The sequence below is a fragment of the Vicugna pacos genome, chromosome 2 (assembly GCF_048564905.1).
Source record: "Vicugna pacos chromosome 2, VicPac4, whole genome shotgun sequence".
NCBI lineage: Eukaryota > Metazoa > Chordata > Mammalia > Artiodactyla > Camelidae > Vicugna > Vicugna pacos.
In genome coordinates, this window is record NC_132988.1 from 92,163,305 (window position 1) to 92,178,676 (window position 15,372).

At 39.3% G+C, this 15,372-nt stretch overlaps 1 protein-coding gene across 10 annotated transcripts in view; it reads left to right on the plus strand.

The window, feature by feature from the left end:
• The window catches only part of APBB2 (amyloid beta precursor protein binding family B member 2), a 348,955-nt gene that overhangs the window by 152,385 nt on the left and 181,198 nt on the right, over positions 1–15,372 (plus strand). For all 10 annotated transcript variants that reach the window (XM_072944835.1, XM_072944814.1, XM_072944831.1 and 7 more), the window contains one exon: positions 5,092–5,160. In XM_072944835.1, the coding sequence (XP_072800936.1) occupies positions 5,142–5,160 (19 nt within the window). In that variant the 5' untranslated portion in view covers positions 5,092–5,141. The remainder of the gene's footprint in view (positions 1–5,091; positions 5,161–15,372) is intronic.

Consider the following 15,372-nt stretch of genomic DNA (forward strand, 5'->3'; position numbering starts at 1 on the left):
GTAGAATGATAGTGATTAAACAAGTTGGTAATTCAAAGAAAATTTTTATCAAGGATGCAGTACTTGAGCTGGATCTGAGTGGATGAACACTTGCTGAGTTTTCATTTATTCCTTGAAAAAAGAGGAGTTACATATGACTTTAGCTTAATGAGGAATAATTTCTCATCCTAATAGCCAAGGGAGGGATCAGGTGATGAGAACAGGAGAAACTACCAGTTTTGTACAGGGTTGCTGAAAGTTGGCTGTGAACGTCCAGGGAAGATGGTGGTGGTGTTGGGCAGTGCACCCCCTGCACACAGCTCTCTCCTCCTTCAGATGGTAACTTGCTCTTACCCGTCCTGGGGTCTGCATTATCCCTTGGGATTTTCCTACCCTGGTACTTTTTTTTTTTTAATTAGTGCCTTAATTATATCCTCAAAATACTCGATTTGATTGTACCATCTGTTTCCTATTTGAAACCTGTTGGGTACAGTGTGTGATTGATTACACACTGAAAAAAGGTAAAAGACACAAAAAAAGAAGGGAAAAATTCTTTTTATTCTAAATCTACAATATCACAAATAAAAAGAACAGTCAAGCAAATGGAACAGGTAAGGGCATGATTGTAGTGAGATAATTTACTGTAGCATCCTTGGTCGGGGGCATCATGTTGACAAAAATAAAGACATTGAGGATTGGATTGTTGTCATAAAAAATTGAATTAAGATATATGTATATAATTTTGAATTTATATATTTATGTCCAATGGCAGGGGGAAAATATGTAGCATCTTACACTGAAACAAAATACAAGTGGGCATTTAATTTACTTGTTCGCTTCTTTGTTTACTAGTGCTTTTGTGATTTCTGCTGCTCTCCTGTGGTCCTGTTGGACATTTTTTGAGCTCCAGTGGCATTGTCACAAGGCACATAAGCATTATGAATTTTCTTTAGTGGGACACATGAAAACGTTGCTGGAAAGGAAACCTGTTGCTAGATTGTTTTGCTTATTTTATTTTTCACTTTGAAATAACTATATATATTGTTTTTCAATGGAGGTACTGGGGATTGAACCCAAGACCTTGTGCATGCTAAGCAGGTACTCTACCACTGAGCTATAGCCAAACCCCCACCTCCTCCCCAACTATATTCTTAATATGAAGCTTGTGGTGGTCCACTGTGAGTCTTGGGTGTCTTTGAAACTCACTGTGATTTTTGCGGAAACAAAGGCACTTGCTGGTAAACCTTTAGCTTTACAGCTGAGCGACCATTTCTGCCTATATTTGCTTTTTATGGGAGAAGTAGATAACATTTTGAATAGGGTAAAGTTTCAGAACCCATCTGCTTTTCCTAAATCAGTGGTTCTCCAATAGAAACATAATTTGAGCCATATACATAATTTGAAATTTTCTAGTAACCACATTTAAAAAAATGAGTGAAAATAATTTTAATAGTGTTTATTTAACTCACTAAATTCAAAGTGTTATCATTTCAATGTGTAACATTTTAAAATTATTGAGATATTTTACATTTTATTTCATGCAAAGTCTCCAAAATCAGCATATGTTTTAACACTCAACTCAGATGCAGAATTTTCATTGGAAACCCTTGATCTGTATTTAGATTTCGTAAAACTTATGGTTGAAAAAGTAGATTTACCTACCCAAGAAGTTCCAAACTTACTTAAATGTTTCTCCAAAAGAGTCAAGTATCATTTTATAAATTTATATTTAAATTAATTACAGTGGACCTTTGAACAATATGGGGATTAAGTTCCTACACATCCCGGGATTCAGCCAGCCACGGATAATGTATTCACTGTTGAAAAATAACCAGGTGTAAGTGGATCAGCACAGTTCAGGCCTGCGTTGTTTAAGGGTCAAATGTATAATGAAATAACCAAGTGTTAGTAGCTCCATCTTGTTTCTCATGGCTACCAGCTATAGATTATTCTTAAAACCATACTTGAGTGCTTTTGTATTTTCTTGGGTTATTACTTATGTAGGACTTATTCACACCACATAGTCCTCAGAAACTGTTCTACAACATTAGTTTATACATCAGGGATGTCAGTGCCTAGGGAGAAATAGTTCTGCATATTTGTGCTTCATTCCTAGGGCTAAGAATGCCTTGCACATAGTAGCTGTTAAATAACTGTTTACCCATTTAAATCCTATTTAGTCCACTAAAAGTCCATCAACAAATGACTGGATAAAGAAGCTGTGGTATATTTACAGAATTGAATACTACTCAGCCATAAAAGTAATAAAATAATGCCACTTGAAGCAACATGAGTTGGACCTGAAGAATGCCATTCTAAATGAAGTAAGCCAGAAAGAGAAAGAAAAATACCATATGATATCACCTATATGTGGAATCTTAAAAAAAAAAAAAAGACAAACAAACTTATTTACAAAACAGAAACAGACTCACAGACATAGAAAACAAAGCTATGGTTATCAGAGGGGCAAGGGGGTGGGAAGGGGTACGTTGGAAGTTCAAGATTTGCAGATACTAAGATATAAAAAACAGATAAACACTAAGTTCATACTGTATAGCACAGGGAGCTATATTCAATATCTTATAGTAACTTATGGTGAAAGAGAATATGAAAATGAATGTATGTTTCTATATGACTGAAGCATTGTGCTGTACACCAGAAATTGATGCAAACATTGTAAACTGACTACACTTCAATAAAATATATATATCCTATTTAGTCCTCAAATTGCGATATAAATTTCACTTTCAGAGGAGAGTGTTTCCTGACTCTCCAGTCTATCACATGTTCCTTCATTTTATTTTCTCATAGAACTGAATTTCTTTCCTCCAGAATATAAGTACTTTCTTACAAACTGATTTCAGTAATTTTGTGATTAATCTCCCTGACTTCTCTATAAGTTCCACAAGAGGGAAGAATGTGTTTTTATTCACTGAAGTGTTTCCTTCTCTCAGCCTAGTTCATGCACATATGGATTAAACATTGGTCAGATAGTAATAGCACAGGGCCATTTAAAATGTGAAGTGATTTAGCAGAAAGCCGAGTCCTTAACTTTATAGAGCTTAGAGTTTGTTTCATATTGGGGAAAATCCTTATTTTAAGGATTATACACACTAAAAGGATGCAGATTTTTATTATTACTGTTATTGCTCAAGCCTTTTCAAAATACTCCTGTAAGTAAGCCTTTTATTAGCTTTCTTCCTACTTTGTTGGTAGTCATTTTCTTTAAATAGCTATCAACTCACATTTGTCTCTGCTTATAAATGAAGGTGTACTAAAGACAAAAAATAAAAGGAAAAGTGAGTTGTGAAATCTTTCTAAGGAGCTGAAAAGATACAGGGCAGAAGCAAACGTGCATTGAGGAAGCATCTCTTGCTGTTTCAGTGCAATGTAAAATAAGCCCACCCTTTTAATTATACCAGAGTAATGAGCCTTATCCTTAATATGTGAAAATATAATTAAAAAAATGTGTGGTGGGCCAGTAGACCAGGTTGTCTGGTCTATGATTACCTGAATCATAAAGTTGGAAGTAATGCCCATTAAAGGTTACTAGTTTGGAAAGGTTAGATTAGAATTTAGTCTTTGCAAATATGAAGTTTCTCAACTTGAATAATGCTTTAGAAAACCACTAACATTTGACTTTTTTTTTTAACATCTCATAGAAATGTAGTAAGCATACAGAAATGTGCACATCAGGGTACATCTTGATGAATTTTCATATCTGGATCAGGAAAGTGTGTTACCATCACAACATCCCAAAGGCTACTGTCTTGCTTCTCCCCTTTCCTACCCTCCAGAGCAAACCACTATCTGGACATAGATACGTTTTTCCTGTTTTTGTACTTTATATAAATGGAATCATGTGGTATTGGCATTTGAATTAATATAATAATTATTCTAAGTGATAGTCCTGATAGCAGCTCATTGAAAACAAGGTCTGTTTTCAGTTTCCTTATGATGTATCTAATTTGGTAAACTGACAGTTTACCATTGTTACCTAGTTCCTTGTTATTGCATTAAGACATTTTTTGTGTAAATGCATGTACGTGTGTGTATGCATACACACATATATAAATATATGCTTTTAAGAATTTTACACACATTTGATCATGCATATTCACCTCTTTGGGATGTGTCTTAAAGCCCTTTTCATATCAGCTCATGAGGATTCGGTTCATTTTTCCTAATGGCAGCACGCTACTCCATCATATGACTATATTGTAGTTTAATGAACTGATTATTCACTGATGAACAGTTAGGTTGTTATTGATCTTTTGCTTTTAGAACAATAGAGTCCATGTAAATTTATCTATAAAATAAATTCTCAGGAAAGGAATTGCTAAGCAATAGGGTCCATGCGTTTTAAATTTGCTCAGATATTTCTAAATGGCTCTCCAGAGAGTTTTGCCAGTTTTTACTCCCACCAGCAACATTTGAAAATTCCCTATTTCTGATGTCCTTGCTTTAGATTATGTATTACCAGCCTTACAGTCAGCTATGGGAAAACCAGTAAATCGTCATTATTTAAATTTGCATTTTCTTCAGTTTTGAGTGATGTTAGTTGTTCTTGTTTATTAGACATTTGTATTTCTCTTAGGACTTGTTTCTGTCCTTTGCTCATTTTCCTATTTTTTTATAGTTGTCTTAATAATTTCAAAGAATTCTTTCTATATAAAGGAAATTTACTCTTTTATGTTACCTATGGTGTGAATTTTTTTTTCAGTTTGTTATTTGTCTTCGTTGTGTTTATAGCCATTTTCCCCCACTGAACAGAAGGTTTAATATGTGGTGAGATTTACTAGTTTTTTCTTTATTGGCTTCTGAATTGTGTGTTCTTAATGAAAAAAAAAGCATTGGAAACTTGAGATAGATAACTTAAACCTGGCATGGAAAAAAAGTCTGAAGAGATGTTTGTGGGAAATGTGTTTAAGCAGGAATTTGAATTTTAGTCAAGTGATCTAATTGACTATACATAAACAAAAATTTGATCATTATCTGCCAAGATTTGTTTAATATTTTAGCAGCTTTTAGAAGAACTTTCAATGCTCTGCTTTTTTCCTTTCATGCTTTGTTGTTTGGAGTTTTAATTTCTCAAATGATCCCTCTTTTCAGATTTCAGATTATAACCTATATCCTGCACCACTGCTGACGTCCAGTGATCCATGTCAGAAGTACTTCCAGGTCAGATACACTTTCATATTTTTCAATGCAGTATAATAGTCGACTATTAAAACTTTAACAAATATATGCTAGATAATTATTTTGATGTTAAACTTATGATTTGCTGCAATGACATGTTTTTGCTTTTCATTGTTCCTCACTGATGTAGTAGAAAGGTGGATCTTTAAAATAAGATAGAAGAATTAATCGAGTTTAACTCTATTCATGTAATAATTGCATGACTCTGCTAATACCATAATGTGAAAATATTTTAGTTGACCATAACAGAAAATTAAAACTATGTCAGAGTTTGCCTTCTAGCATTGCACATTATAGCCTGTGAACTGTTAAATGTGAACAAAGGAGGTGAGGCTGGTGAGGCTCCAGAAACAGTATCTTGGCCATGGTGGGGTTTGTCTAGAATAGAGCTCCCAATTCAGTATTCTCCCTGAATCTAATGCTGATTAATTTCAGGCCTTATGAAAACCAACTTAATTGTGTTGTATATGTCCCTTTCTTTGTGTCATGATGGATGCTAGTCTACATACAATATGGTGTAGGATTTAATTCTTAGTCTTCTAATAATATAATAAGGAAAAAGCAATTGCGATGACATTTTGAACTAAACATAATATAGGACTGTAAGTGACAGATAGCTCTGGGTAGACTCTGTATTTGTTAGGACGCATACCACTCAGGAAATTCTGAGTTTTTAAATAAGTAGGTTTAAACCATGGGCAAATAGATATTAATATCTCTAAATTCTAAAATTAAACTTCATGAGTATGTCCAAGTCCTTTCCCCCTTTTTATAACACTGCATGTTACATCTCAACAGAGAACCAAAATAAAACATAATAAAATAAACACTAAGCTCAGTAGAGGTAGATGAGTGACAGGAAATAACCTTTTTATTAAAAACAATGTTACAAACCTAAGTTCACACAGGAAAATTAGGAACTTAAAGGCAATTCTTAGAGGCAAATTTAGGGGCAGGGAGTAGATTTTCTTTCTAAATATATATTTGAATAAATATGTTAATTTTGCAAAATCAAAGCAAATACATATGTGCTCTAAAAATTTATTTTAAGAATTTAGAATAATTCCTTTTAGGAATTCCTTAGCATTTAAAGTCTTTTATTACATTGTGAGATAGTTTCAGTATGGAAAAATTGTAAGAATAAAGCTGGCAAATGTATAAATAATGTGGTTTCCTCTAAATAGAGGTGAACTAATCAAATAACTTCTAGAAATTTCTTATTGACACTACATTTTGTTTTACCAGTTATTCTTTTTTCCTGTTGTTACTCAATTGGCTTTATTTGTTGGTTATATAAGAGATAATGAAACCATTATCCAGCTTGGTTTTTAATGACTGCTCCTACTATCATGCGTTGGTATAGGATGGAACACATTTTACAAGGAACGCAGTATTCTTATTTCAGTAGAGTGTCATTCCAGCCGTGTTTTACCTGAAAATCCAGTGAAGGAGAGTCTGGACCAATAACTGGGATAAGATTTGCTTTCAATCCCATTTTCCAATGCTTAGGAGCTCTGACTACAGGGCGCTTTTTAAAAAACAGACATACCAGAATATATAACCTTATATGCCTGGAAAATTCCTGTTGAACCTTCAAGATTCAACACAGGAATCCCTTCCGAGTAGGTCTCAGCGTGTGACATAGTTGAGTAATTACCCTATTTCAAGGACTCTGCCAGTTTTATCTTTTTTTCTCTTTTGGAGTTGACTTGAGGCCAGCTTGTCAGATATTCAAGAAAATTTGTATCATTACTTTGACTTTACCTACTCTTTTTTCACCTAAAGCAGCTTGATTACTGACCATATTCATCAAACTTGGCCATAAAACTCTAGAGCCGTATTTTTTCAAAATACTGTCATCTTCAGAAGACACCATTTAGAAGAAGATGAAATGATGAAAACAGCTTAGAAATTGAACAAAGAACATACCCTTAGGATAAGCACATTATATCCCCAGGTGACTACCTCTGCCAGGTGTGACATTGCAATGCCAGATTTTCCCCCATCTGGAGTGCTTTTTTTCTTCCTTTTCCACTGGTGGACTCCTCCCTACGTGTCCTTCAGGACCCAGCTCAGCTGTTCCTTTTGTGGGACCCTTCCCTGAACCTCTCTCCTCATCCCTAATACCTTCTTCTCATAAGGCCCTCTGCCTACTTTAACCATTGGGAATTTGGTTAATAACTTTTTCTTGCACTGCCCTGTATAATTGAGTTCTTAAAGAAAAGCATTTGGTACATCTTTCTTGGCTTTCCTCAGACCCACTTGGGATGTTGAACAGAGTGAGCCCTCAGGCAGTTTAGTTGAATGGGGCATGGGAAACCCTTAGGTGGGTTAGACCTAGCAGCTGAAATCCCTTTGTCTTAGAACCCGGGGAAGTTACCCTGTGAACCAGCTGTGTGAGATTGTTCTTCAGGTTTAAAATCTTCCGAGGTTCTAATCCTGGGATCACTCTAACCCAGGGACCAAAGCTGACTCCTTAATAACCTCTGGCTCCTTTATTCACAGAGAAGTTCTTATCATTTTTGTCACATTGAGAGTTTACTTTCATGAGTAATTTCAGGAAACCAGCTTTATTTTGCCTCTCTTTCCTAAAAGAAAAAAAAACTGAGTTTATTTCATTTCCTTAATACTTTGAGGTCAAGTTCAAAAGGCAACATTCCTAGGAGTAGAAGTTTTGCTGTTAACGCCTAAGTGGAAATAAAATTGTATAGCAGAAGAATAAAAATGAAGAAAGTGTGAAGTCTCATTTAAAAGCGACGCCGACACGGGGCTTCCCCGGGCCCATGTGTCAGTTTCTAGTTTGGTTAGCATGCCATGGGAACAGAGTGCGAGCGGCAGGCCACTGAAGAGAGGGGTTTGCTGTCACTACTGGCAAGCTTTGTCTTTGACAGAAGGCTAGGAGTCTCAGAGAAGAGAAACAGGGAGGGCAGGTTTAAGTATTGGCTCCAGAACGGGTTTGTATTAGGTTGTCATCTGAGTTAGGGGGGACAGCTCAGCACAGGGACCTTTATGACCCAGGGTTTGAGGAAAGCTTTGTTAGCCATGGCATTAAAATGACCCTGGCTTGCCTAATTTTGTTTAGGCTTCATAAGAAATAGGCTGTGTATTATATTAACTGAAGCTCATTTAGTTGCTGAAAAATCTATTGACTTCAATACCCTGGAGGTCTCAGTGCCTCGTTGCAAGCATGACTTGTTCCTGGGATCCCATGTCACCAGAGCCTGCTCCCTTTCTCTCTGTCTCCTGGCTTGGCAATTTGTTAGGTTTTCCCTATGCAGGTATTTCTTCATGGTGACCCCTTAAAGCTCTAAGCTTATGTCTTCTAGTTCAAGAAAAAGAGAAAACACTTTTTTTTCTGATCATTCTGGCAAAGGTCTTAGAATTGGTCACATGCTTTCCCTTGAACCAGTCACTGTAGCCATGGAAATTTGCTGCTCTGATTGGCTGGGCCTGGACCATGGACCTCATGAATAAGGGGTAGAATCATCTCTGCCTAAGCTCAAGGGCTGAATCCCTAGAGTGTCAGCTTTGGGAGAGCAGATATTTTAATTGTGTCCGCTTTGTTCACTGCTGTACTCTCACCAGTGAGAACTGTATCTGTCACATAGTACTGCACAGAAAACTGTCTGTCAGATGAATGAATGAGTATGGAGGAAGGCTGATTCTCAAGAAAAAGTGTGGGAGTTTTACCAGAAAAGTAGGAAATACATGCCAGGCCATGACAAATGTCCTTCATGCATACAGGAGGGTGACGGCAGCAGTAATTTGAGCTCTTGTCACACTCTTAGCTCTGAACATATATGGAGCTCTAAAATAGGAATTGATCCTTCTGAATTGATGCTGGATTTTTGTAATTTATGCTCAAAATAGCATGATGAATAGATGTGGAAGTGATGGCAAAGTCACGGGTCCCATCACCTTCCAGACATCCAGACACAGAACCACCTTTGTATTGACAACTGGCCTTCAGAGCTCCTGGTGTTTGCTTACTCGTTCATCATTCGTTTTACTTATTTTGTGCACTGTTATGTGCTTGGCCTTGAGCAATTGGCACATAGGAGATGCTCAAAAAATACTTAGTTAATGAATGAGTGGATGATTAATGAACCATACATTTATTGAGTGCTCTTATAGTGAGGCTTTGTAAAAGGAACTGAAAATTCTGGGAATATAAAAATGGAGGGGAAGTGTAAATCAAAATTAAATCACCCTCGTTTGGATAGCTATATAAAAAAAGAGACAATAACAAATGTTGACAAGAATGTGAAGAGATTAGAATCTTAATGCATTGCTAGTGGGAATGTAAAATGGTACAACTGCTTTGTAAAACAGTTTGGCAGTTCCTCAAAAGGATATATATATGTGTGTGTATATACATGTATATATATGTATAGATGTGTGTGTGTGTGTGTATATATATATATATAGTAAATATGTATATACATCTGTATAATCACAAAATTATAATCAGCAGTTCCAATCTTGAGTATACATCCAAGAGAATTAAAAACATATGTCCACACAAAAACTTGCACACAAGTATTCACAGCAGCACTATTCATAATAGCTGAAAAGTATGAACAACCTAAATGTCCATTAAGTGATGAATAGATCAACGCAATGTGGTATGTCCATACAGTAGAATATGATCTGACCATAAAAAGGAATGAAGTACTGATGCACACTACAACATGGCCGAACCTTCAAGATCCACACCAACTGGAGGAAACTAATCGCAAAGACCACATGTTGTATGAGTCTGTTTTATGGAATGTCCAGAAGGGGCCAGCCCATAAAGACAGGAAGTAGGTTAGTGGGCTAAAGAGTACAGGATTTCCTTCCGGGTTGATGAAAGTGCTCTGCAATTAGGTTGTAGTGATGGATGCACAATTCTGTGCATATGCTGAACACCCCCAAATTGTACTTTTAAAAGGTGTACTTTATAGTATGTGAATTATATCTCAATAAAACTGTCTTAGAAAGTGAAGAAAACAGTCACTTCCCTCAGGGAGCTTGCAGTGGAGAAGTGGAGATAGATACCTCAGTTGATATTATAGTGTAGTAAGTACAGAAGTCCTGATGTGAACTGCATGGTACATACCTAGCACAGAGGACGGGTGGCCACCACTCTATAGGAGTTTTCAGGCAGGAAATAGGGCAAGGGTAGAGGAGATGAGGGCCTTCCTGGGCAGAGGACACAGACTCTATGTGCAGAGGCAAAGAGTTGTGAAGAGGCTTGGCATCCTCAGGGAAGCCGACTGTGGCTGGATTATAGGTACCATGGTGGGAAGGCAGGTGCAGTGACAGGAGGTGTGATTGGAAGGGTAGACTGAGGCTAGCATGAGCAGAGAATTTGAAGGGCCTTGTGTACTGAGCTGAGTTTGGACAACAGGGAGTGAGCAGATGTTTTTAAGTGAGAGGACTACACAACCCGTTTGTTTTTGGAATTGCACAGGGCAAACTGTGAGGGTGGGCTGCAGTTTGGGAGAGCCATTATGCTTGGGAGACTTAAAGTGGTGAGGGCCTGAAAGCAGGCATGGAGAAGGAGAGAAGGAGGGACTCAATTTATTGCAGAAACATTTTCTAGTAGAATTGACAGAATTCAGTAGGATAAGAAACTCATGAAGCACTATTCCTAGGTTCCTAGGCAGGGAATCAGTTAACATCCAGCCCGCGTGTAGGTGGACTTAACTTCCCCTCTCCCCCCAGTTTAGAGGGAGGATCAGACCAAGTGGTCTTTGATCTAGAACTACAATAAAATCATGTGAAGCAAAGAAAAATGGAACTGGCTTAAATGCACCCACTTTTGATTAGAGTCTCAATAGAGTTTCTTTCATTCTGTATCCTTTCATTTCTGTATTTATAGAGCATTCATTTTTCATCGTAATTTGTTACATTTGTATAGTTGTGATGTTGCTGTTTCCCATGCTACTGAATTCTCTTCTGCTCCTTATTATTAATGATGGAGATGGCAAACCAGGAGGAGGTAAGGGACAGAGAAGGGTCCAGAACAGGATGGGGGAGCACCTGTGCAGTGTGCATGGCCCCTCTGCTGGGCCTCCAGTTTTCTTCAGACCAAAGCATGGAGAGCTTTGCACTGATGGGATAATAGCTGCTGAGAAATCACGTTTGGCAGAGGGGTACACCAATCTACTCTGGGTCAAAAAAAAAAAAAAAACGAGAGAGACTGACTCTAAATAGTCTTTTCTTCTTTAGGGAGTTATGACAGAACTGAGCTGGAATTTTCTTGAGCTGAGACTGAGGAGCAAAGTAAATTGGTCTAGACAGTGTATTGAAGGGTTTTACTTTAACTCTTGCCCAGATGCTACGTGCACAGGGTGAAAGCTGAGGTAACTGACCACTGATCACCTTTTCCCATTTCTGAGGGCATCAGTCTTTTCAAGGAAAGGGAAAATGAATTTTCTGTTGACTATTTAGGCAATAATGGTGGTTTCCTTTCAATCTTTAATAAGGAACTCAAAAATTCTACATAGACTTTTGAGGTAAACCTTTCTTGAGATGTTAATGAAACACTTATCTTTCTCACTTTATTCAATATTTTATTCTATGAACATTATTGAGGGCCTACCACATACTAGTCTGCTGTGCTGGTTGCTGGTGGTCACAACTTAGTGGGAAGCTCAAATAGGTTAAAAATAAAACAGTGTGAGAAATGCTGTTATGTTTATGGAGAAGCGAAGATAGATTTATGAAGGTTGGGTGTGTAGAAGGAGGGAACCCTGGAGTCTGCCTGGGGTGGGGGTTGAGGGTCAAGGGAAGGCTTCCCAAAGAGGTGACATCTACTCTGAATCTTAAAGGAGGAGTAGAAATTTGCCAGGCAGGAGGGAGGGATGCTAAGAATGTGTGCACACGTTGGACACGCGCGACCAGAGTATTCCAGGAGCCTCTGAAATCATACTTCACATGAGTATCCATATTCTTCCAAATTCCTCTCTTCCTTATTGCAGTGCTTCTCAGCGTTAGCCACACACTGGAATCACCCAAAGGACATTTTAATACCCTGACTGGGACCATTTCTACACTAGTTGAATCAGAATTTGGAAGTGTCTTCGGGGGCAGGGCCTAGGCTTCTGTACTTTTTAAAAGCCCCCCAAGGTACGCATGCAGCTAGGGTTGAAAACAATTTCTTGTTCCTGTCACACCTGTGCCCTCCCTTTCAGAGACCTCTGACCCTGTGGCCTTTCCTTTCCCCCAGCCCTTCACCCTCCTCCCGGCTCCGTCTCCTGCCCTCTCCGGGCCGATCCCGAAGTACCTTCCTCACTGTTCTCACCCGCACACCTGCCACCTGGATCATGTCCCACTCTGTGCCCGTTCCTTTTTTTTTTAAATTTTCATCGCGAAAGTTGTCCTTTCATTATCTTGATAGTTTCTTTTGCTGAGCGAAAGCTTTTTTGATGTATTCTCACTTGTTTATTTTTGCTTTTGGTGTCAAATGCGTAATATCATTGCCAAGACCTGTGTCAAGAAGCTTACCTGCTGTGTTTTTTGTTTGTTTGTGGTTTTTTTTTTTTTTTTGGAGACGGTTTATGATTTCATGTCTTACTTTGAAGTCTTTAATTCATTTTGAGTTAATTTTTGTGTGTAGTGTGAGGTAGTGGTCCAGTTTTATTCTTTTGCATGTAGCTGCCCACTTTTCCCAACACCATTTATTGAAGAGATTGTCATTTCCTTGTTGTATATTCTTGGCTCCTTTGTTATAAATTAATTGATCATATATATATGGGCTTATTTTTGGGCTCTCTATTCTGTTCCATTGATCTATGTGTCTGTTTTTATGCCATCAAGCTTCAATTTTTTTTTTAAGTCACTAACTCTGTGTTTCTCCTTTGTCATTCTTTCTAAATTTTGTCCCTCTCCTCACGTTCCCGTAGACTGCTCTTCCCCTTGGGGAAGACTTTATCTTCAAAGAGAAAGTAGAAGCTACCACTTTTGTTTTTCCTTGGTTTTGTGTCAGTACAGTGACGAGTGTGCCTGTCCCCATCCTTACTCCCTCTCCTCCCTTCTCACGTCTTGGGCAAGGCTAATTCTTCCACATCTGCTGTGGTCCCTCCTCTCTCCATATCATCGGGTCTCTCTTTTATGTTTCTGTTTCCCCCGCTCTGTTGGCCTCTGCTTTCCCCCTTTCTATTGGCCTCTGCTTTTCCAGCCTATAAAAAATAAAACATGGCTTGGACTTCTACTTTAGAAAACAAAAATTCCTTCCCGTAACCTCGGATCTTCCTGCAGGGGCTCTTCTCTCCCAATGTCCTTTTCATAGTAAAGTTCCTTAAGGGTCCCTCTCTGCCCTCCTCTGTCATCCTCCCGAAGCTGTTGGAACAGAAACCACCGCTGTTCCTGTAATCACTCAGTGCACTTGACTATGTTCAGTCCTTGCCTCTAAGTCCAGGTGGCTGATGGAGACCTCATCTTATGCCCTGGTCAAGAGATGAATGACCAGAACTGGTACTATAGCAGTGAAAGAGGAAGGCTTTCTTTCCAAGTCTCTCATGCGCACCTCGTCCTCTCCCTGCTGTCTTGACTGGACTATTGCAGTAGTCTTGCAGCTGCTCTCCATGCCTGGACTTTGCTCTCCTTTGGTCAACAGCAGAGTCGGGCTCTAACAGCAGATAGAAGAGCATGAAGATGGAGCCAGCCTTCCTCTCTCATTAGGGAGACACCCTCTACCTACCTTATTCTGCCCTTTCCCTGACAACCACTGATGCTTTAATTGCCTAATTTACATTGCCTGTATTGCCTTTTATCAGAATCATCTCCTTCTTGGAGAACATGTTGGAGGAAAGATGCCCTTTCTCCCCACCACATAAAGGGATACAGCACACGTGTGCACGCGCATGCACACACACACACATTCAGCCTCAGGTTCATTCTTCATGCTGCTGTTGAAGTGCTTGGTCTTCTCTACCTCAGGGTCAAGTCCATACTCTTGGAGCAGGTCTTACTGTCTTCTCTGCCCCGTCCCTCCCCCACCTCTCTTCGCCATCTCTCCTCTCACTTCTTGATGTGCTCAGACTCCCCAGATGGTAATCCACCCTCCCTCACCTCCAGGTCCTCTCCAGCCTGACGTGGGAAGACCAGTTACTCCTTTGCACCTCGCGTGCCCCCACCCTGGTTGACTTCTGTCACTTTATTGCACGTCTGAGGCTGAAAGCACTTAGCTGGCGGGGCCGTGTGTCTCGATTTCCGCGCAGTGACGGCTTGGGGTGTGGCGGTCGGAGACAGTGTGCGAGGCAGGCGGGAGCTGTAAGGTGATGATAAGCCCTAACCTGTACTGAGCTCCTGCGATACGCCATAGGTTCAGTGCTTGACAGCTGCCTCTCTTAGTCCTCAGCAAAGCTCAGTGAGGTGTGCATACTATGATTATCCTCATTTCATGGTAAAGAAATGAGGAGTTTTAGTAACTTGTCTGTTATGTCAAGGAGTTTGGACGTAGGCTTTTTTGACTTTAAGGAAAATAGCTAAATATAAGAAGGTTTAAAGAGACATAATAAGATTTTCTTCCCTTTAAAAAAGAACCACGTACCTCCTTCCTCTGAAGTGTGGGGATCCTTTTTCTCATGACTGAGCCTCTCCAGACCCAGGGTCTGTGTCACTTGTTGTTAGTCGGCTTACTCTCCACGTGGCTCTGCATCGAGACTGTTTCTGTGGCTCAGAGCAAATAGCTGGTTAATTTGGGGTCACTGGCAGACAGCCTTTTGCTCTGTCACTTGAATCAAAAGACTGAGGGTCGCTCACATTTATTGTTATGCACTGTGCTAACCTCTTAGCAGGCATTTCTCACTTGAATCCTCCTAACAGCCAGGTACTCCTGTTACCCCACTTTTCAGACAAGGAGACTCAGGGGCTGGTGTTCTACATCACTCAGCTAGGGAGCAGCATGGACAGGACTTGCACCTTGTCTTTCTGACCTAAGTTCTGTGCTCTTACCCTGGTGGGCACTGCCTCCCCGCTTTCGGGGCCTTCCTTCGTCTTTCTAGGAGTTTGCTAACCTCTACCTGCTTCATGGCCTTTTTGAGCCCAAAGAACTGCCTGGCTGATGTATGAACTCCTGGGGATGACTGTGTACTTTAGATACTTGAGACCATCATTTACTATCTCAAGACACACTCAGATTGTGTTCAGGCTTTGATCTGTAAAACAGCATATACAGAGCTATTTTGTATAGGGTGGTCCTGT